The 23,878-nt window shown below is 38.5% G+C and overlaps 1 protein-coding gene across 2 annotated transcripts in view; it reads left to right on the plus strand.

Moving 5' to 3' along the window:
- Positions 1–23,878, plus strand: part of RALGAPA2 (Ral GTPase activating protein catalytic alpha subunit 2) — a 282,251-nt gene that overhangs the window by 105,639 nt on the left and 152,734 nt on the right. For both annotated transcript variants that reach the window (XM_029911911.1, XM_029911910.1), the window contains one exon: positions 22,424–22,552. In XM_029911911.1, coding sequence (XP_029767771.1) covers positions 22,424–22,552 — 129 coding nt within the window. The remainder of the gene's footprint in view (positions 1–22,423; positions 22,553–23,878) is intronic.

Here is a 23,878-nt window from a genome sequence, read left to right on the forward strand (position 1 = left end):
AGGACTCGATAATGAAGACGAATATGAGCAACAGAGCAGTTTCAATGGTATCTGTGATCCCCTCGATACTGACATCAGTGCCTTGAACAATGGCATCCAGAACATCATCAGTGCCTGTACCAAGTTCTGTTGTGCTCCCAGTACTGTAGGAATATTGGTACCCAAAAGACCTCATGGTACTGAATGAGCCTGAGTCTCCACAGCTTGTGACCTCCAGACATCTCTCGGTACCAAGGTCTGCTGGGTCACCAACTGCTCATGTTTCTATGAAGCTTGCCTCTTCCACAACTTCTGTTAGCCATGATGAGGGATTGTCAGCTACGATACAATATGTGGAGGAGCAGTCTGACTCAGACTCTAAATTTTCTGTTTAAGGCTTTCCAGGTTATTCCAGGAGACTTTATTTCTTGATACAGATGCAACAAAGGCAGGATAACAGACCCCTGGCTACTAACACTTGGGATGACCAACGTTGGATACCTCCCCCCATGCCTTATGATCCCTCTTATTGGCCTAATTGGGGTCCATGGGCAATGTACCACTAGCAGTTTCAGGGGACCCTGATTCAGTCCCATAAGGAACACAGAAGACCTTGTTCCCTGGCACTGTCCATCCCTCCTCTCCACTCTGAGCTAGAGGAGACCTTTGAGAAGCAAGAGGCAAGGGCAGCCAAGGAGGTTACCCTTTTACAAACATCTTGTCATCATCACCTCAAGAGGCAGTCATGACACCACTGCCATGATTAGCTGATGACTTCATGCAATTCCAGGACCTGATGAAGTGGGTCCCTTACACTCTGCAGATTCCCCTGGAAGAAATCCAGGAATCCCATCACAAGCTCCTGAACATATTGCACACTTCTACTTCAGTGCAGGTGGGACTGCCAGTTAACAAAGCCCTTCTTGAGCCAGCCAAGACCATCTGGCAAACTCCAGAAACACACACACCCTCCCTGCCACGTGTGCAAGTGGGCTGATTAAAAATATATACTATGTCCTGGGCATGGATTCTGAATTTTTATTTTCTCACCCAGCACCAAATTCTCTGGTCGTGGATACAGTAAATGAAAGGGGCAGGCAACATACCCCAAAAGCCTCACCTTATAATAAGTACTGGAAATATCTGGACCTTTTTGGTCATAAGAGCTACTCATTAGCAACGTTACAGCTCATGATAGCTAATCACCAGCACTGAGGTCATAATATGGCTGCCTGAACTACAAGAAGTTTAATGCTTTTATTGCCATTTTCCACAGGAACACCAAGAGCAGTTTAGCACCATAATAAAGGAGGATCAGCTTTTGGCAAAAGCATCACTGCAGGCTTCACTTGATGTGGTGGACACTTCAGCCAGGTCTGTTTCCACCACAGTACTGATGAAAAGAGCTTCCTGGCTTCAGCTGTCTGAAGTACAGTTGACGGTGGAAAGTTTACCTTTCGATGGCCACAAGTTCCTTATGGACTCCAAAGATGATTAGCTTTATACCCTAAGTGACTCTAGGGCAACACGTAGGTCTTTAGTGATATGCACACCTGCAAATAAGAGAAAATTTAGCAGGTCTCAGTTGACACAAAGATCCTGCCCTGTTCAGTTTTCCTCCTTCTATGGGCCACTGGCTAAGAGCTCGAGATTTTCAAAGAAGAAGCCTTAACGCTACATCGACTGCTTCATCCCAGACATCAGCATCATCTAAATACCACTTTTGATAGTTTGATTGAGACCAAACCACCCACTAACCAGCATTTCTCATCTGCATGACACAACCCCCACGCCTCAATTCGGGCACCACTTGTCTCTATTCCATCAAGCATGGGAAGCTTTAACATCGGACTCAGTGGGTAGGAGAATGGGCATTAAGAGGAATGATAGCATCATTGGTATTACCACTAACAGTCAGGTAGGCGATACTGGTAGTAGAATGGCTGTACCCAGTCGGGTGAGGAATGTGGGCAAAGCCAAGCATCAACAATTAAGATTTTTGTACACCAATGCAAGGAGCCTGGGTAACAAAATGGTGGGACTAGAACTATTGGTGCAGGAAATGAAACCAGATATTATAAGGATAACAGAGACATGGTGGAATAGTAGTCATGACTGGACTACAGGTATTGAACGGTATTTGTTCAGGAAAGACAGAAATAAAGGTGAAGGTGATGGAGTAACATTGTGTATTAATGATGAGGTAGACTGTAAAGAAATTAGAAGTGATGGAATGGGCCAATTCCAAATTAGAAGAGTCTGTGTGGGCCAAAATCACTTTGGGATAGAAAGCTACTAGAGGTTCCCCTGGACTAGTGCTTGGGGTATGCTACAGCCTCCTGGATCCTATTTGGATATAGATAGCTGTATCTTTAATGTTTTTACCTAAATAAATACTACAGGGAATTGTGTGATTATGGGAGACTTTAACTTCCCAGATATAGATTAGAGGACAAACGCTAGTAATAATAGTAGGGCCCAGATTTTCCTGGATGTGATAGCTGACAGATTTCTTCACCAAATAATCATTGAACCAACAAGAGGTGATGCCATTTTAGATTTGGTATTGGTGAGTAGTGAGGACCTCATAGAAGAACTGGTTGTAGGGGATAACCTTGGCTCAAGTAATCATGAGCCAATTCAGTTTAAACTAAATGGAAGGATAAACAAAAATAGATCTGCAACTAAGGTCCTTGATTTCAAAAGGGCTAACTTAAAAAAAATTAAGGGAATTAGCTAGGGAAGTGGACTGGACTGAAGAACTCAAGGATCTGAATGTGGAGGAGGCTTGGAATTACTTTTAGTCAAAGCTGCAGAATGTATCTGAAACCTGCATCCAAAGCAAGGGGGGGAAATTTGTAAGGAAGGGTTGCAGACCAGGCTGGATGAGCAAGCATCTCAAACAAGTGATTAAGAGAAAGCAGAAAGCCTACAAGGAATGGAAGATGGGATGGATCAGCAAGGAAAGCTACCTTTTGGAAGTCAGAAAGAGTAGGGATAAAGTGAGAACTGACAAAAGCCAAGCAGAGTTGGACCTTGCAAAGGGTATTAAAACCAGCAGTAAAAGGTTCTATATCCATATAAATAAAAAGAAAACAAGGAAAGAAGAAGTGGGGCTACTAAGCATACAACCTGGTTTACAAAAGCTAGATCTTGCCAGACCAACCCCCCATCTCTTCCTTTGCGAAGATAACTGATTTTTTAGACAAAGGAAATGCAGTGGATCTAATCAACTTGGGTTTCAGTAATGCATTTGATACAGTTCCACATGGGAAATGATTAGGTCAATTGGAGAATATGGGGATTAATATGAGAATTGAAAGGTGGATAAGGAACCGGTAAAAACAGGTCATAATGAAAGGTGAACTGTCACCCTGGAGGGAGGTTACTAATGGAGTGCCTCAGGGATCGGTCTTGGGACTAATTTTATTAAACATTTTTATTACTGCCCTTGTCACAAAAAGTGGGAGTGTGCTAATAAAATTGCAGATGACACAGAGTTGGTAGATATTGCCAATATAGAGGAGGACCAGAATATCATACAAGAAGATCTGGAAAACCTTGTAAACTGGAGTAATAGAAATGGTATGAAATGTAATAGTGCAAAGTGCAGGGCCATGCAACAAGAATTTTTGCTGTAAACTGGGGACATGGAAGTGACCAAGGAGAAGAAAGATCTGGGTGCATTGGTTGATCACAGGATGACTATGAGCTGCCAATGTGATCCTGCTTACTTGCGTGGCTTGCATGAATACAATTTCTAGCTCCAGTGTTAAATCTTGGTGAAAGACTTAGCAATAAATCAATGGGAAATCAGGAAATGAGTGATATTAGGAAATTATGGATTAACGTGAGGAACAGGCAACACAAAGAGATCTGCTCTTAAACTAAGTTTCTATTTTCGGGCAAATATACATAATGTAAAAACTACAGGAAGTAAGATATTTTAAACAAAATGGAACATCTCTAAAAATTGTTTTCCATGTTTTTTTATGAGGATATTAGTAAATCTTTAAAAAATGTATTCATGTGACGATGATGCGTGGGGAGAGAGCCTTTCCATGGCACCTATCATTGAAGGATGATGTTCAAGAGGAATGTGAGAATCCTGGCAAGGAAAAATGCCTCAGCATCCGAATGTACACAATTCGGGAGCCTAAGGATGACCATTATCTCTTATATTTCCAGGATGAAATCTCAAACAGATTTTACTGAGTACCAAAACATTTATTTAAAGCAGGTTTAGGTAGGCATAGTAAATGCTGTGCAATATAATTTTCCGTGCCACAATTATTAAAATTCTAGAGGGATATATACAAAGGTTTTTGTGCTGCCCTGAATATAAGTATCTGCATAAATCTTTATATTGCAATTAGTAGACACATTAAATCTTCCAGCAAACACCAAGAAATGGGAACTGATGTGTCTTGTGGTAGTAAAATGTTTAATACTCAGACAATGGAAAGCTAATACAGATCCAGTTTATTTAGAGTGGTTAAAAGAATTGCAGACACATCTATAATTTGATGTGTCATGGGTGCATTAATGCTGTAGCATGGCTGTTACGTGGACATTACAAAAACAACAAAAACTAGTATTCTTTGGCATAGTGGTCTTGGACCCCCCCCCCCAGTAAAAAAATTAAAAACAAAACAAAGAACCAACAGAAACTTTAAAGTGGGATGTGGGTCATTTTCAACGAGATTCTCTCTTCGTACCTACACAAATTGGTCAGACTTTCAAAAAATGCATCACCCAGAAGCTTCTGTTGAGAACAAAGGGATCTTCTGGGTCCTGAGCTCTTTTGAAAATCTGGCCTCTGTTGTTGATGCTGAGCTGTTTTGGAAATCTAGCCCTGTGTGTTTGGATTCCTTTATCTTAGTGTTGGTAATAATGACTGCTATATTAATTTAATGTCTTGTATTTTTCATCTTGTCATTGCGATTTTTGTTTGGTATTTCTTAAAAAATCAGTGCCAAAATTTAAAATGAAATGCTCACTGCAATGTATTCTAACCATAAACAGTCCTTGTTTCTCTTTTACTGTAACTTACTATCACAAAGTGGAATTTCACTGGCATTTTTAAAAACAGGGAACTTACTGACCAGACAACACTCTCATCTTGGAGCCATTTTTAATTTAATTTAATTTCATTTTTATATATGACTGTATATCTTCAATATATTTTTACAGTCTGGAATTTAAATCTGGTCAAGGTGTAAAAACCACATAGTGAATGCAGCTCCTTAGTTATAAACCATTCTGAAGTGTTTGTTTTGTCACATGTTAACGCTGTCCTTTTGTTCTTACATGGCTTGCTGATTTTTGCCTCTTGGTGGCACACTTGACTGCAAGTTTCCTGTCATGTTATATTCCCTTATTTTTTTGTCTACTTCTAAATTATCAGAAAAACTGCTCAGAGGAATCATTAACTCTTTGTTCCTTTTGATTTTCAAAACTCATGAATAAATGAGTTTGTTCTGATGATTACTATTTTTTATTTATCTGAGTGTCACGACTGTGATTAATATCATGCTTCTAGATCAACAACTCAGATATGTTTCCTAAACTGGGGATAAAATCTGCTATAAATAGACATGTACGAATATTTACAGAGAAGGTGGTTGTATTAGCCAAAAATAACTGATTTGATTTGGGAAAACTTTGTTTCTCAACTGGAAAAATTATAATACACAGCAAGCATATTTTGTACCAAATATGGTGTAATATTATGACCTGACATCAAAGTACTCAGTCTTAATGCCTGCTGCTCAACAACTACAATATACTACTGTATAATATATTATATTATATTGTGTAAACTTTTGATTACATGAACCTACATATTTGTTAATAATTTGCTACCTATTGATATATTTGTATAATAGGATGAGGTACCATTGGACATATAGTACGCATCATAAACAGGGCCCTAAGTACATAATAATTCTGCAGAATTCACCCCTTGCTTCAGAACTGTAGACCAGAACCTAAACATTCATTTAAAAAAAAAAATCCTGGCCCTTAAGGTTGTGATGAAAGCCTCACAAAGAAGAAATGGTACAAACTTATACAGTGATATTTGTTTGAATCTGCAGACCGCCTGAAACAGTAGCTCTGACAAATATGAATTACCCCTTTCTGCTCAGTGGGGTATTAACTTTGAAATCTAATTATGCAAATTGCATCATCAGTCTTGTTAACTATTTCACTTCTGATCATTTTAACATTTAGCTAATGTAGTAGTTATCACATAGATTCAAACATTTGCCATAGCTGCTTTGGTGCCAGAAACCCCAACAGTCCTTTGCCTTATCTGCCAAAGCTTCTAATTTCCCCTGACAGAGTCTATAGCAGTGTTGTGGATTTTCAATACAGAAATCTACAACATACTCAAAATTTAAAATTTATCATTAGAACACAATTTAATTTAACATCACGTTAAAATGGAGGTGATATTGTGATCTTTATTTTCATGTTTATTTCCATATTTAATTCAATAAAAACATAAATTTTCTAATTTATCTGAAGCTGCCACAGGATGCCCCAAAACGACTGCAATGGAGTGTCACAAATGCAGTGGTTTGGGGGCAGAATTTAGATCATGCATCTCAGGGAACTAAATGATGCCTTAGTCATAAACAAATTACTGTGCAGAGCTAGCGCAACTTATTAAACCTCATATAATTAATAATGTAGATACTGGTAAAAAAACACAAGTCAGTGGTATTTAATAGATTTGTTTAAATGAATGCCTAACAACTTTTTATATAGTATAGTAATATCACTGTTACTTAATATTTGTATTATGGTAGCACATACGGGCCCCGATCATAGACCCAGGGCCTCATTGTGCTAGGCACTGTACAGACACATACAGGACAGTCCTTACCCCAAGACCTTACAATCTAAGCAAATATTGTGACTAATAATCACATCCCCAGGTGGTTGGGGACTGCGAGTGCCCGGTCTTCAAAGCTCACAGTGACGAGAGAGCACAAAGACTGAGGACCACCACACAACCATGTTGCTTATTTGAGCTAAAGTTCTTGTGTGGTTATATACTTAAGTAAATATATAGCCCAGGGGCCTTTTCACTGAAATGTGCTATCAAGAGTTTCATTGGTTCCGCTTGCAAGTTGGCACCAGTAATAAGCCTTTTCTGAAATGTTTCATTATTTAAAAACAAAAATCCCACAAACCTTTTATCACAGATGCAAACCTATTATTGAATAGTTGCTCACAACACAGCTGGCATGGTTTTCATTATGACAAAGAGGTTTGACAGCTTTCTTTTGGAAAAGAAATCATGCAAAGTATTAGCAAGAAGATACTAGTTGAACAGCCAACACAGTTGGGTTTATGTCAGTGCAGAGGCATCCAGATGTGTATGCATATTTATCTGCATACTGTATATATCTGGATAACTGCATATAGGGTACTCTTAAATTGGTAAGGACAATACCTCATAGCTAAAGCATATATGCTTTCTTTATTTGCTTATCACTTTATTTCTCTCACAACTCTAGTCAGACTGTCAAAGACAGCACTCCTTATTGAGGGCTATATGTGTGCGAAAATTGAATTTGTTTTTGTTATTGATTTTCAGGGCCGCCCGGGGAGAAGGGGGGGGAAGTGGGGCAATTTGCCCCAGGCCCCGCAGGGGCCCCCACGAGAATATAATATTCTATAGTATTGCAACTTTTTTTTAAGGAAGGGGCCCCTGAAATTGCTTTGCCCCAGGCCCCCTGAATCCTCTGGGCGGCCCTGTCAATTTTTATATTGCTAGAAAAGGAATAAAACTAAAAAATATCCTTTTGATTTATGTTCATACAGTATAATTAATGGTAAACGTGACCTAACATTTCAAACTTGCCAGAAACGTCTGTCTCCTCGATTGAGGTATATAAAAGAGCAATGTAAGAGAGAGTGTTTTATGCAAAGCTCCCAAAGGCATTCTGAGTTTAAGATTTAGCAATTAGTTTAGAGAGAGAGAGAGAGAGAGATAGTGATGTAACTGAGATGCCTGTAATTTGGCCATACCTGCCTCTAATAACAAACATCCCTGTACAAAGACATGAACAATCCTATGCAACAATTGCATCACCTTTTTTCAGACTAGAGAAATCATATTGTATAGTGGAAAATAAGAATTAGTCATAACATACGGTGTGGGAATACCCTCCCACCTTATAATTTTAAATTTTTATATACAGATAGAGAACATATTGGGCTGATATGCCATCATACTCCACATGTTTATACTGAACTTCTCTTTTGTAAGTCCAAAGAAAGGGGAGGAGGAATGGATTTGTTTGAATCCTTTGTGTTTCTATATGTGTGCTGAGAGCAAATTGCAGAAAGGGGAACTCAGCTAGACGTGCCCAGAAAATTCCAGAAGTAGTCTATGGTAGTTTCTAATAAAGCTAAGTGAATAATGTAACTTTTAGTTCGGGGGGCTGAACTAAAAAATAATCCAGTCCGATTCAAACCCAAAACAATTATTTTTTTGGAATTTTTTCATCAAACTGAAAAAATTTGAATTGCCTTGAAATGAATTTTGTTTTTGATGCCAAAAATGCATTTTTCAGTGAAAAAACAATTCATTTAAAAATTTTCACCCAGCTCTAGTTACTAAGCATGATCAGTAGTTTTCATGAAGCTGTACAGAATGCCACTATTATGGGCAGATAGTTATGCATGTCTTACGCATCCGCAGCTTTGAGAGCTCAGGGATGAGGAAAGAACTTAGAAATATACAAGTTGTTGAAAGCCCTATTGGACTCGTGATGCCAGGAGAGAGGTTAAAACCTGTAACACTTTGGTTATAGGCAAAAATTCCTGTTTGGCCTCACAAGCTGAGGAGAGTGAATGACCTATTAAAATAATTAAAAACAAATTATAAAACACTTGGAAGATCATGGTTTGATCGTGTCTAGCCAACACAGTTTCTACAAAGGAAAATCATGTTTCATTACTCCATTAGAATTTTTGAACTGTGTCAGTGAAGTAGTGGATAAAGGAGAACCAGTGAACATAATTTAGACTTTCAAAAGGCCTTTGACAATGTCCCTCACAAGAGGCTGCAAAAGAAATTAAATAATCAAGGGGTGAGAGGCAAAGTATTGCCGTGGGGCAAAGACAAAACAAAGAGTGTAGGATTAAATGGTCAATTTTCATCAAGGCAAAAGATTAATAGTGGGGTGCCTCCAGGATCCGTACTAGATCCTGTGTTAAATATATTAACGAATTACACGTGTGTGTGTGTGTGTGTGTGTGTGTGTACGCGCGCGCGCACACACACACACACACATACTGAAAAGAAAGGTAGGTGGCAAAGACAACTCTTAGATCTGCAGATATGCCAGAATTAGGGTTGCCTGTGCAATGATGCTAACGAAAAGAGCAGCTATTCAATATTTTGTTTAGTCCACATTGATCAATGTGTGGCTCTGTGATTTATTTATTATAAACTATTCAAACCCTGTTCTGAATACAGAATTATTAATTTCTTGATAGCTTTTATATGGAGCTTATCATCTGAGTGCTTCACAAACATTAATACGTGTATTTTCACATCACCTTTGTGAGGTGAAGTGGTGGTATTATCCCCATTTTACACTGGCTCTCAGTCCTAGTTTCCTCACCCACTATTAGCTCCTAGACACAGTCGCTACACGTCCCCTGACTCTTTGTCCCAGTCTACTCCCTCCGCCCTCTCCTTTCCCCCATCCCTTCCTAGGTCCAGCTTTTGTCGCTTTTGCATTTGAATTCAGCTTCTTCCCCTTGTGTGGGCCCAGCAGGGGCATTGAGAACATGAGACAGTCTCTCAATTCTAGCGCCTCGCATCTCAGTAGCCAGGAGCAGCAATTTCAAAAAATGTCCTGCTCAACCCGGCACTCCTGGGCTGCAACATGCTCACTGCAGATTGATATTTCAAAGAATTTAGCTGCTAAACTGTCGTCTTCTGAGTACGTGAACTGAGATTTTTCAGAGTCTTATAATTTGGTGAAATTTGAGCCATTTTTTGTGGAAGCAGCAAAAGGCACATCCCTGACACTAGGGCTGTTTTTCCCCCTTCCAAATTTCAAGTCACTGCTGTAAAGCATGGAGGGGCCCTAGAGCTTCTCAACAAAATGGTTGTAAGAAGTTTTTTAACTTGGGCAGTATATTTTCCCCTAATCTCATTCTCCGGAACAACTGAATAACTTTTGCTGAAATTCTCCCCCTTCCCCAATTCAATCTGAGGCACACACCCACCGTGGAAAATTTCAGCCCTAACAGTTAAAGTTTGGAAAATTATGAGGAACTGAAGAGTCATATAAATGGCAACCTTAAGTACAGGTGGCACTCCCAGCTCTGCCTACAAAAATGTGGAATGGGACGTGAGCAGTGAGGTATCAAAATATGCAGATGATGCAAAGTTATTTTAAGTCGGCCAAGATCAGAGAGCACTCTGAGGAACTTCAGAGAGATCTACCCAAGCCAGGTGAATGGGCAACACAATGGCAAATGAAGTTCACTGTTGAAAAGGTATTAAGATGCATAAGGAATGGGATGGAGAATAATATAGCTATCATGACATTATATAAATCCAGTGATGTAGATGCCTTATCTGGATGCTGTGCACAGTACTGGTCACCCTGTCTCAAAAAGGATATTGCAAGATTAAGGGGATTCAGAAAATGGTGATGAGAATGATCCAATTCCTGGAAAAACTCTCATATGAAGAGAGATTGAAAAGATTGGGATTGTTTATTTTAGTGAGGGAATGTTATAAACGTATATAAAATAATGAATGGTCTAGTGAAGGTAGATTTGGTAGTTCTCTATTTCCTGTCTCGTAACACAAGAACAAGGACATTCAGTGAAACTAAAAGGTGATAAATTCAAAACTGATAGAAGGAAATACTTTTTCACACAACATGTAATTAGACCATGGAGCTCATTGACACAGGATGGCATTGAGGTAAAATCTTAGCAAGATCAAAAAACCGATAACAAAAACTAAAACAGATAACAATATCCACATTTATAACCATTACTAACAGAAATTTTGGAAGGAATATTAAACCTCACACTTCAGAGTTAAACTCATCCTAAATTATTAGAAATTAGGATGACATAATGTGGGGACAGATTACCCTATATCTGTCTACTGCTGGCTGCTTCTTCCTTCCTCTGAAGCATCTGGTGTTGGCCACCGTCAAAGACCAGGTACTTGACCAGGTCTGATCCACTGTGGGAATTCCTGTGTTCCTATTAACAAAGGACTGGATGCTGCTAGCTAGTAGGAGCCACCAGACTTTTGTTTGTTGACAAGACAGAAGTGTGAGGATTTCAACTGAAAAACACTCCAGTCTCCTTTCAGGCTCTAAAGAATCCAGGCGACACACTACATTTTAGGTCATACTACAAAGAAAAAAATGACCTCTGAAAGAAGATCAGAAGAGAAAGAACATGCTGTGCATGCGCTAAAGTATGGATACATAAATGTTATGCTAAAACCTTATGTTGTACTGCATTATGCACCTGATGCTGCACCATTGAAGTCTATGGGAATTTTGCTATTGATTTCAAGGGACACAAAAACAAGCCCAATATTACAAACCAAATTTCATTCTATGTCTACCACAGTAGTAGACTGACTATGTTGTGGTGTTTGTTTTAAATTATTTAAGAGTATTTCAAATGCTTTGTACACTGTTTGTGTATTAAATGTCAATCTTTTTGTTTGCTAGCTAGACAAATTGTGCTATACTCTTTTAACTGACGCATCTAAATTCTGGACTTGATTGTATAATGCTCTCTGAAAAGATGATACACTAGAATGATGTTTTTCTTAACACTTGATTCAGTAGAAACTGTTAGGATTCTCCTCTTTTGTATCAAATTAAATACTCCATGTCTCCTTTAGTTATTCCAATAGAGGGGGGAAAACCTTATTTAATGGAGTTAAAGATGTTAATATGCAGCAGCAATTTCTGAGGAAGGCCTCAAATTTGATGTTGCCCATGAACCCATAAACGGTTTCCTTCCCCTGTATCCCATCCACCAACCTTTGGAAGTTGTTTCCTGATGTCTTGAGATGGAATTGCTATTGGATGCAGTACTTGAGGCCATTCATTTTTTATCAAAATATGATCCAGTTCCACTGCTTAAATCCCCTTCCTTATCAGTGTTTTTTCTCTGGAAACTGTTCAGATTAGAAGTACATTTCTTAAGAATGGGAGCCATAGAAGTTCCTCAGCAGTACACAGGCAAAAGGTTAGGCTTCTTATTTACAGTACTTCTTTATAGCAAAAAAGAAAGATGGCCTCCTGGAAATGAAGCAGTTTCATCAAAAGATTTAAATTCCACATGCTTGATGCTAGCTTCTGTCATTCTAACTCCAGTTGGATTGTGGCTCTTGATTTAAATGATGCCACTTCCCTAATCTCACAAAAAATGTCCATTTTTATGTGGGGGACCAAACATCAGTGCAAGGTGTTGTCCTTTGGCATGTCTGCTTCACCAAGGTGTTTACCAAGTACCCATCTAATGCAACAAAATTCACCCCAAATGTGGATGATATGGCAGTTCTAGCATGTGTTCCTCTGAAAGCCTTATGACCCTTCCGCTGGTGGGAGCTTCCAGCCAGTGTGTTGAAATTTTCAGTCCTTCACCCAGAACTCTTGTGATAGTCGTTGTCATCAATTAAAGCTGGGGAGCTCATCCCCCAGGCACTGCCAGTTTATACTCAATGGAATGTGTGCGAGACTGAATTCCATTTAAATGTTTTGGATTTAAATGGTGGGCTCTAAAATATTTTCTACCACTCATCAAGAGTTTTGTTTAAGGGCAAACAGACAGCACAGGATCTATGTATTCTATCAACAAACAACCTCGTGCTCACTCTCAAAAAACCTGTCAGGAAGCAATGTTTGCCTCACCAAGTGCATCTGATAGCTCTACATCTGTATGGCAAAAAGCATGTGCTGGCAGTCAACCCCTGTCACAAGCTTCAGAGATAACAGAAGTGTTTCTTGGAACAGTATGTTGTGAATCTGCTGTTCAAGAATTGGGACTGGCCATTCACAGACCTCCTGTCATTTCTTCTATCAGTATCATTGAACCTACTATCTCAGGAAAACAGTTCGAGTCTGATCTGGAGTTATTTTGTTCTGTTGTCAGCAGCTGTCTCTTCTCTTTCAAGGTGCATCTGTCACACTGAACAAGCAATCTTCTGCCAGTGGATGGCCATACAGGTTTTAGTCACCTGAAATGTCTGTTTAAACTCTTCCAAAAGGTCAGAGATCTCATTCTATTGTCTTCAGTAGAGCTATGCCAATTTGCTCCAACTGTGACTCTGGCCCACTGGTTTTTAATTGCAATTACATCTGGAAGAACTGTGCACTATAGGCTTTTAAGTTTTGATCCTCCTTTCATGGCATCATGCAGGTTCCATGTCTTCAGCCCAAATTTATACTAAAAATTGTGTGTGATTTCCACCTTAGTCAGACCATTTTTCTTCTGGTGTTCTTCCCACAACCTCATTTTTGCTTGGGGGAAAATTAGGTAGCACAGGCTAGATTTCAAGAGGGCTTTGAGCTTTTATTTGGGTAGGATTAAGGCATTTTGACTTTTTGTAGCCTTTAGTATAACCTGAATGCTGTTTACACGCAACAATTATCTAAGTAGAATAGGATGTCTTTTGAGACACGTTATGCTTTAGCAAGGAAGTCAGTAGTTCTTGGTCTTAGAGCTTACTACCACTACCAATATGGGACTGATGGCATGCATTCAAAATGTTTTCATCATAGAAATCTGTAGGACTCCTACTCACACGTTTACACAGCCTGACTTTCTCAACTTGACATCTACATCTATTATTGCTTGCTTATTTATTAGCACTTCTTGGGGATTCTACTGCTCACCAATCTTCCGCAAATAGGAATATTCAGAGGCCCTACAGAGAAGAAAAAATGTTTACCATAATAACTGTTTCTTCGAAAATGTTGCCTCTCCATATTCACACTACACAACCACCTTCCCGCCATCTTCTGTTGCCGTAGGGGTTTTGCAAAAGGGTCTGATGTGATTGGTGCTGCATGGCCCTTTTATGATTTCAACTTCAAACGTTCAATGCCACAGGAGGATATACCTGTAGCTTCAATAGGTTTGGTTCCCAAAGCATAGGAGCACACAGTTCTTCAAAAAGGTCAGAGAAGGGATCCAAAAGGGTGTAGATCCTACAGCGTGTTTGAGAATGTTGCCTCTGTATATTCAAAGACCCATATATAAATCATTTTTTATTATTTCACAAACCTTAATAAAGACACGCTTCATACAGCTCTGTAATTTCCTGGTGTCATCTGAAACCAGAAGTACTAGAAATCTTATGAATGGATCACTTTGTTTCAAATTTCCAGACAGAAGAGGTCTGGATAACTCCAGATCTGCTTTGAATAAGCATTTCCATCTTTTGGATGATTTTTTGTTCTTTAACCAAATCTTCACAGGTTTAATGGCTCACTCCTTGCTATTTATGGCAAGAGCTGCACCATCTAGTTTGAGGAGGGCTTTCAGGGTGAATTGGGTGCCTAGCTGCCATTTGAAACTCCCTCTAGATTTTCTTCAAAAAAAAAAAAAAAAAAAAAGACCTCTGCTTTTGTTGGGCAGGGTCACTTCACTGTCTAGATTTAAAGTTTTTTCTTTTTAAACTTGAAAGGAGAGATTATTTTAAAGAACCCCCAGCTGATTGGTGTCAATTTCCCTCAGAGATTCTCCGCCTCCTGCCACAGCTATAGACATTGGTGAATATACTTAGTATAATGTCTTTATAACATATGCCATACAATACATGGCCATTGGGCAAAGGAGAATGTTTGAGATGTGGGCAAATGGGTTAGATAACATTCCAAACTTTTGGGTTGAATTCCATAAAAAATGTGGAAGTGTAACAATTAGATTTCATGGCTGCAGTCTCAGTGTAATTGAGCAGTCCATTTTGGAGCTGGGATTTTAAGATAGAAAATATATTAGAGAATATTCTTAAAGAATAGGATTTTAGAAATGCTCAGTGATAACTGCAGTTTTAGAATAATGGGAAGGCATTGCAGTTGAACCATGTTTTACTTCCATGAAGTTAAGAATAAAACTAAAACCTAAAGAAGAAACCCCGCTGAGTTAACAGATGTACTTGGTGATTAAATTTCAATACAGAGAGATTGGATTTGTTCCTTCATATAGAAAGTGTAAGCCAGCAAAGTGCTGCACAGCTGAAGACTGAAAAGTTAAGGGTTAGATTTTCACTTCATATCTTCTTTTCATTTTAATAAGTGTGACCCAGACCAGGCTTAGAAAAAGTGAATGTACATTATTGATACAAATTACTTATGCCACGTATGTCTATAAATATAGTCTGCATATTTAGATGTGAGAGGAGGGATTTTAAACATATTTTGAATATACTCTTGGTACTTGTGGCAAGGAAATAACACAGTAGTTGTGTAGCAAGCTTCTGTAGAAACAATGTTTTTGGAGAGATGTCAGTTTGCTTTAGTTAGGCAGCTTACTAATTTATAATATGAAGCATTTTATGTGAAGGCTGTTATAGAAGCCATTTAAATTATCTATTTTGTATCACCATTGATTTGAAGTAAAAAAAAGTACTTGTGGGCTTTTATATCTTTTTCTATTAAGTTCTTATTTATAATTACAATGAGGAGTAGTGTAGAACTTTTAGACTGCCAAGCTATTAGTGCTGTTTACTGGAACATGTATTAGCTGGGTAGAGCATTGTTTTCTAAAGACACAATAAGCAAGCAGCTTTGCTTTTGTTCTCCATGGAAAAAGTACTCTTTGTAGGTATTTATGTGGCTGATGAAGTGTTGCAGATGAGGACCCTTAGTTCTGAGGCATTTTAGAAACCGTAAGCCATTGTGCGTGTTAGATTCATCTTTACAGATTGATGTTTTTATACAGCTAATAGAACTTCATAAGACTTTCATATTCTACTATTATTTTATTAATTTTGGTTTCCTTCCAAGAGTTATAATGAATTTCTCCCCTCCCCTTCTCTCCCCAAATGCTATTTTCTAGATAAGCATTTAGCAGTGCACCTTTTTTCAATAAAATCTTAACTACTGTATGGACACATGGGTATTATGTGTATAGTATTAAAGAGAGTCACAAAGCTACATTTAAAGCCATTCCATGAAGCTGCTCTACCAATGCCTGGTGGAACTTCCAACCCTTCTTCAGAGGCCAGGGAATGAGAGCTCCCATAACATCAGCCTAGTAGGATCCCTTCCCCATTCCATAGCCCCTCCCCTCCAGTCGCAAATTGTCTGTTACAGAAACAAGGAACTCTGGAGTGAGTCTGCTGGCTATGCTCATATGCTACCATTTAAATTCCCTTGCTTGCCTCTCATCTCTGCCCTTGTCCTTGGTAAATAACTTTACCTGTCCTTGCTAATCAATTCTTATGCTGAAGACCTCACTGGTCTCTTCTGTACCTTTGCTTCCCAGCTGTTTAAACCCACATTCCTGCCCTTCCCTCCCACCCCCTTTTTTGCCCAGGAATTTGTTAATTCCAGAATAAGTAACATCCAACTTGATTTCTTCTCTCCCTCTGCCCCTCTTCTTTCTTACATCTCTTCACTCCTCTTTCAAACTCTGAAGTCTCTCTTCTGCTTTATGCCCCTGACCCTTCAGGCTGGCACCAAGATCCATCCAGAAGCTGGGAATGGGCCACAGGGAATTAATCATTTGATGATTACCTGTTCTGTTCATTCCCTCTGGGGCACCTGGCATTGGCCACTGTCGGAAGACAGGATACTGGGCTAGGTAGATCTTTGGCCTGACCCAGGGCAGGTCTACACTACCCGCCTGAATCGGTGGGTAGAAATCGACCTCTCGGGGATCGATTTATCGCGTCCCGTCAGGACGCGACAATCGATCCCCGAATCGACGCTCTTACTCCACCAGCGAAGGTGGGAGTAAGAGCCGTCGACGGGAAGCCGCGGAGGTCGATTTTGCCGCCGTCCTCACAGCGGGGTAAGTCGGCTGCGATACGTCGAATTCAGCTACGCTATTCGCGTAGCTGAATTTGCGTATCTTAAATCGACCCCCCCCTGTAGTGAAGACGTAGCCCAAGTATGGCTGTTATAGTCTTATGTTCTTATCCCTTTTCATCTCCAGTCATCCCTGGTTCCGTGTCTAGTTCCATTCTTTTCCCTTATTAAGCACTCTTTTTCCTCATGCTGACTTCTCTGGGTCACCAGCTTCAAAGTATTGACCATATATAATTTTAACATCATTCCCTTCTGCTAGATGAATATACATTTTAGTACCTATTACTGTTTTGAGAGTACTTTTAAGTGACAGACTTTAATGGCTCTTCTATCAAAATAATCCTCTTGCTTCATGTGAGTTAAAATTCTTTATACATTTTTGTTGAAAGTAGATTAATGTTTTAGAAACTAAAAATATCATTGTAGCTAGAATAGTGAGGGTGCCTTTATCAAGAATTTCATCTTGTTTATCCTTTGTCTATTCAGACCATATAGTAGCTCTATTGAAACACTGAAAAAGGAAAAGGACAGAAAATCTTCTCTGGGAAACTCCAAAACCAGCATATTTAAGTATTTTTTCCTTTTAAAAAAATTGAAAACAAACAGAGCAATTTTGTGATGGATATTTTCCTTTTTGTAAATTCCAGTCCCTGGTGATATCTCATTGAAGAACAAGGTGAACTTTCAGTGGAAAACCCAGCTTGTTCCTGATGAGGGACAGTTGGGAAACCTGATAAAGACAGATGGCAAGCTATTTTGTTACACCTATAATCTGCAATAGCCTGAGCAAAAACTAAGTGAAGAATATTTTTATAATTGACCTTTCAGTGAACTTGCGTAAACATTTTTTTCACATACTGAGAGGATGGTGATGACCATATGATGTTATTTTGTTCACTACTAGAATACTCTGTATTGAAATACGTTATGTTATCAATTATAGGGTTAATCCATTTTAGACTGTCATAAACGGGATTTTCCCCCCATTTTTGACACTACGGTGAAGCATTTGGAATTGAAATAGTCCATAATGGTTCTTTTTTTTCACTTTTCCATAACAACGTGAACACTAAATTATAGCTGTGCAATTATGTAAACAATGGAAATGCTTCCAGAATGAATACTTCATTTTAGATTTTCATTTTGTGTAATTGTTGAAAGGTTTGGAGCCATAATAAACCAAAATTATTTTACACATTTATCCTTCTAAAGGTCAATTATGAAAGAAGTAAAGAAACAACACTGTACACAATGAGTAAACCAATTTCTATTGCCATCACCATATGTTTTTCTTATTGCTTGTGTTTTTCCAGTTACTGTGTACATAGCATTCAATTAAAGTGATTCATTTACTAGGCTGTAAGCTGCTGAATACAGTTTACATTTATAGAACCGTGCTTGGAAGGGAAGGAAACAACTTGCCTCTGTTTGAATTACCTGATTTTTGCAAGATCACTGATAAAGGACAGATGTTCTCACTTGGTTGCTTTCTCATAAACCTGAATCTTTTGATAAGCTGCAAACCTACTGTATTACTTCATAAAATCTAGCTTTTGTCACTAGATGTGTATAATGCACAAAAGTGTGTTAATCAGGAAATAAGACATAAAATTTGACAAACTTTGTCATTAAACTTTGCATTTTTAAGGTTATACTATTAATATTAATTTTATGTAAAGCAGAAGCCTTTTTCCTATTTTTTGCAGATTCTGATTTTATTTATATGGGTATAAAACAGGATTAATGTTAACCAAGTCAATAGAACCACCCTGGATTTACACTGGTATCACTGAGATCAGAATTTGACTGTGGAAACTGACATAAAATCAAAGACTGAGTGTAAACTGACTTTTACTCAATTGTACATAGATAACTTTGGTGCCAATAGCTGTGAGCCTGCCATATCGCCCAGTAGCATGACATGTGTTGTAAAATTGCAAATCCTGAGTGTGAATAGTGAAAAAGAGAAGCTCAGGGTTACTCCACTGTAATAGTCTTTTCAAAACAATTTTATAGACGTTTTCTGACTTCTTACTTCAGGGGGAAAAATCCTTTTTTTTTAATTTGTAAAAGATACTTTACTATGTTTCTTCAGCAGCAAACATTATGGCATCTGTAACTAAATTCTTGCATTGTTTAGAAAAATGCAATGTAAAAACATATCTGGTGCTAAAGTTGCATCATTTTGTTTTATATTGCAACTGTATTCTCAGACCTACAGCTTTGTCTTTCATTTATATTAGTTTCTTCCACTGCTTATTTACAAAGGGTGATGTAAAAAGGACCAAAGTTAAAGCTTCATAATCCTGTGTACAGTGTATTCTTAACCTAATCAACACCATGCTAGCAGTAGACATTAGTAAAGGGTGATCCTCCTAAAGGTTCAGGTTCAGCTTGGATAAATACCGAAAAGACTGGGTGTTTATTGAATCTTTGAAGCCTCCTCAGGAGGCTCACAGACCTTTTGTCCATACCATACAGAGCCCTGCCCCCAGTAGTTTCCACAGCCAATTTTTAAAGATTTCAAAACAAAAATTGAAGATTTGGTTTAATATCTAACTTGAACAGATGGAATTAATGAAAGCAGGACAAAGTTAATGCAGTTGTTTGTGGTGTTCATCAAATCTGCTACGTTCTGCCACCTTTTAAGCCAGGTTTGCGTGCATTTTTTTATTGTAGCATATGTCAGCAGAAGTGTACGCCCATCTGCTGCTGTATAGCTTGATGCCTGATATTCAGAGACAGAGCACAGTGCAATACCTACCTCTGTTAGTAATTACAGGTGTGTTGTGAGGAGCCCAATGCATTAATCAGCCCCTTAATTATGAAAAAAAGGGTGGATCTTTTGTTCTGCCCTCAGAGCATGAGTTTACCACCCACTTTATGAGCTGCAGCATCCATCTGCTCAGTCTTTTAGAATGTTTGCATTGACTGATATTGACTTTAAAATGTATCAAAGGAAGTGATTAAAACTAGTTTAAACATTAACTTGAGTGGCATTGTGGTCATTCAGAGAGGTGAAAACACTATCTTCTGCAATGCCAAAATTAAAAATTATCTCTTAATTTTATAACGGACAAGCTGGTTTATCATTTCACAGTATGCTAATGTAAATATTTTAAAGGAGAAACAATAAATAGTTTTTGCTGAGACTTCTATAATGTTTTGCAAATTACTGATGTAACTTAAAAGGATGATCTGCAAATGGAAAAAAGACTGAGTTTATGCTCTTTTTGCTTATTTATTATGTGTATGCTTTTTAATTTCCAAATCTCAGAAATGTCAAATCTGGTCTTCATTGTTCTTGAGAATAACTGGAGGTTTCAGAATTAATGTAGATTGATAACTTTCTCGGATCTTAATCGAAAGGATGGAAATGTTGAATCCTTAACAAAGCGAGTTTTTCTCAGGTGTTTTTGTTTAAATAAGTGACCTTTAAAAAAAAAACAGTTTTAAACAGGATAAATAATATTATTCAAACTATTAATCAAGTTTCACTTCCTTGATACCTGTGATGTAAAATTCTTGCTAGTTTTTAAGCTACTGATGGACTATTCTAAGATAGACAAATTTTTATTTCTGATTTAAAAATCAAGCAGGAAAAATATTTTGTGTTCTAAAATAAGTTCAGGCCTTCTTTAGTGCATTAAAACAGTTGTGGGGAAAGGAGGGAGCCTAATAATTTTCTTGAGTAAGTTTTCTTTAATCTTTTAGTAGGAATGAGAATGGTTTTGAACTTCTATGTAAATCAACTACCTCATTCTTCTGAAAAAGTAATAATTGCAGTCAGGGTTTATGCAAACATTGTGTCTAATTTTGAACCCACTCAAGTTTTGTAGGTTTGGAACTTCAACTCAAACATTGTTGGGATCATTTCTTGATAAGGACAGCCAGTGAAAAAATTGAGCAGAAGGAAAAGGAATGAAAAAATTCTCACTCCAAGAAAGTGTGTGCACACACAATACATATATGTGTGCCAGCAATGCTTTTGATGGTGTTCTACCCCTTAAACTTAATGCAGACTTCCCTTTAGCATATGAAATACCCGTATATACTCATTCATAAGCCGAATTTTTTTAGTAAAAAAGGGAAGCACCAGAGAAGGGGGTCGGCTTATGAACTGGTATATAGAGGGAGAGGTGGGACACAGCCCCTCCCCCAACAGTGGGAGCAAGGAGAAGCAGCACAGCCAGAAGGGAAGAGGCGGGACCAGAGTCTCCCCGCTTCTGGCCACGCTGCTCTCCCCCCAGCCTCCGAAGCAGCTCCAGCTTCGGGGCTGGCAGGCTGCAGCCATGCCGCTTGGCTCCGCCCCCCAGAGCAGGCTGTGTCCGCGCCGCCCGGGCACCAGAGCATGCTGCGGCCGTGCCACCCAGCCCGCTGGAACATGCTGCGACCACGCTGCCTGGTCTGGCCTGCCGGAGCAGGCTGCGGCCGCGCTGCCCAGCCTGCCGGAGCAGCTCCAGCCAGGCCAGAGACATCCTCCCCAGATAAGGTGGGATGGGATGGGGAGAGTGTGGGGGTCCCCTGCGGACGCTCGAGGTAAACAAACCATCTCAGCCCGCCAGCGGCTTATCCTCATGGCCCGAGAGCCAAAGTTTGCTTTCCCCTGAATTATAGGGTCGGCTTATGAACGGGTCATAACATTTTTACATTTTTACTTATCCATCTTGGGAGGGTCGGCTTATAAACGAACCGGCTTAAGATAGAGTATATATGGTAATTCATTAAAAAATGATGTTTACCCCATCTAGTTTATTATGATAACTGGTAGGTGTGATTTCTGGTAAAAGTTAAACAAAGATTTCTCGGTTACTCTCTTTTTCTTTTCTATGCCCAGGTACTTTTTGTGTTGACATTTGTGCGTTCCTATGAAGCAGTCATACTAAAGTTTTAATAATGGCTATAGGTTATTGTCTTGAACTACTCAGAAACAAGGACATTAGTGTAATTTCATTAACGTTATATAGCTATGGAAGCCTGAATAAAATGATTTTGTGGTCCATTTCTGATGGTATATCTGTTTATCATAAACTTACGAATCAGTTGAATGTTTTAGTATATCTAATAAACATAAAACGCATCATCTTATAAATAGATGTTTCCTTTTCAATGTGTTTCTAAATAAAGAAACCTATGAATTTTTCTCAAAGGGAGTAAGAATTGAAATGTTACAGAAATTGGAAACCATTCTAGGAGGTGTGCGCCTCGAGGACAGAATAGTAAACCAGATCAATGTATTGGGGTGCTCCATTATATGTATATTTGTGTTTTATATATCAAATATTAGCACTTAATTTCTGTTACCAGTAACATCATTATAAAATACAATGATAAATATTCTCAAATATTTTTTCTATAAAAATTGAGAGAAGTCTCCTTCTTTTCAGGATATTTTAAATACCGTCGTAAAACACTGCCCATCTTGCTTTTTCTTCTTGGGTTTACCTGGTTTTACAATGCTGATAGGAGACTTCATCACAGCTGCAGCCAGAGTCCTTAGTACAGACATGTTGGAGGTGAGTATGACAATGCTCAACATCCAAGTTCCCAGGAGAGTGCACAGTCGCTAACAAGGTTCAGATTTCTCTACTCTAACAGGTGTTGACTCATTAGTGCAATGTGAAACTGGGCTCTCGGGGCAGATACCATGGCAGCTGATGTGTGAAATTGTAGGATAAGGTGACATACTAGTATTGCAAAGGTGTTTCATCAAAAGGCCAAAGTGTGAGAAATCATATCCTCACTAATATTGCAGCACATTTACACACTAAAAGCAAGACTTGGGTTTCAGAATCTCATTAGCTTTCTACAAGAAATGAATATTGAAAACACAAAGCTTTCTCATAACAAATGCAGATTTTCCTACATTTTATAAGGGTTAATAGCAATGTGAACCAGATACCATCAAATCTAATTTAAAAAATTAATAAAATACAAAACTATTACTGGCAGGCTAAAATAAGTTTAAAGGTCTGACAAGCCTGCAAAAGCAGAAGAACTAGTGCATAAGAATGGGACATCAGAACAAAGGTATTCTTTCTCTGTGTTTGTAACTAGTATAATTATTGATGTTCTTCTGCACAGTAACTTTAGATTGTTGTGTAGAGGTATGTTAGCTGCAATAGCTAGGCATAGTATGAGTTAAAGAAGAAGAAAGATCACCTGCTCTTTTTTTCAGCGGAATTCAAATGGTGAAACATTTTACCCCAGCTATCCATAACCTGAGTTTTTGGGGGTTATCCCTGGATTTACAGCCATCAGTTTTAGTTCACTTTTTGTTAATTTTGTACAGAGTTATCACAAAAATTAACCAATCCGATTATTGATCAAAAGCTTGCGGAGCTAGTAAGTACTGCAGAACACCATGTAAATATGTAAAAAAAAATCCTTCCTCTGACAAAACACCTATATGGCACAAACCATTTTATACTTGCTATGCAATATTTTTATTTGAAAGATTACAGAATTAATTAATATACTTAATGCACAAATATCCATTTGTCCTTAGTGTTCTTGGGCAGTTTAATTAGAATAGAGCTTTACATTTTGTTGTATTCCTGGTCTATTTATATGGTCTACTCTAGCGTATGCTCTATGCTCTCCTTCTAGTGTCATGCTATCAATGTTACTGTAAATGTTGAATTTCCATTCAAGACCCATGCACATCTTTTGTGTGCGTATGTGGGGAGGTTGGTTAGTTTGGGTGATTGGTTTTTGCAGCCATAACTGTGACACTTGGATACTGCAACGATGGGCATAATATAAAAGCACATAGCTCCTGGTGCTGAAAGCTCATACATGAGGTTGGAGCCATCAGTATCGAGGAAGCTCCACATGGGTGC

The sequence above is a fragment of the Terrapene carolina genome, unplaced genomic scaffold, assembly GCF_002925995.2.
Source record: "Terrapene carolina triunguis isolate 2854851 unplaced genomic scaffold, T_m_triunguis-2.0 Scaffold132, whole genome shotgun sequence".
NCBI classification, from domain to species: domain Eukaryota; kingdom Metazoa; phylum Chordata; order Testudines; family Emydidae; genus Terrapene; species Terrapene triunguis.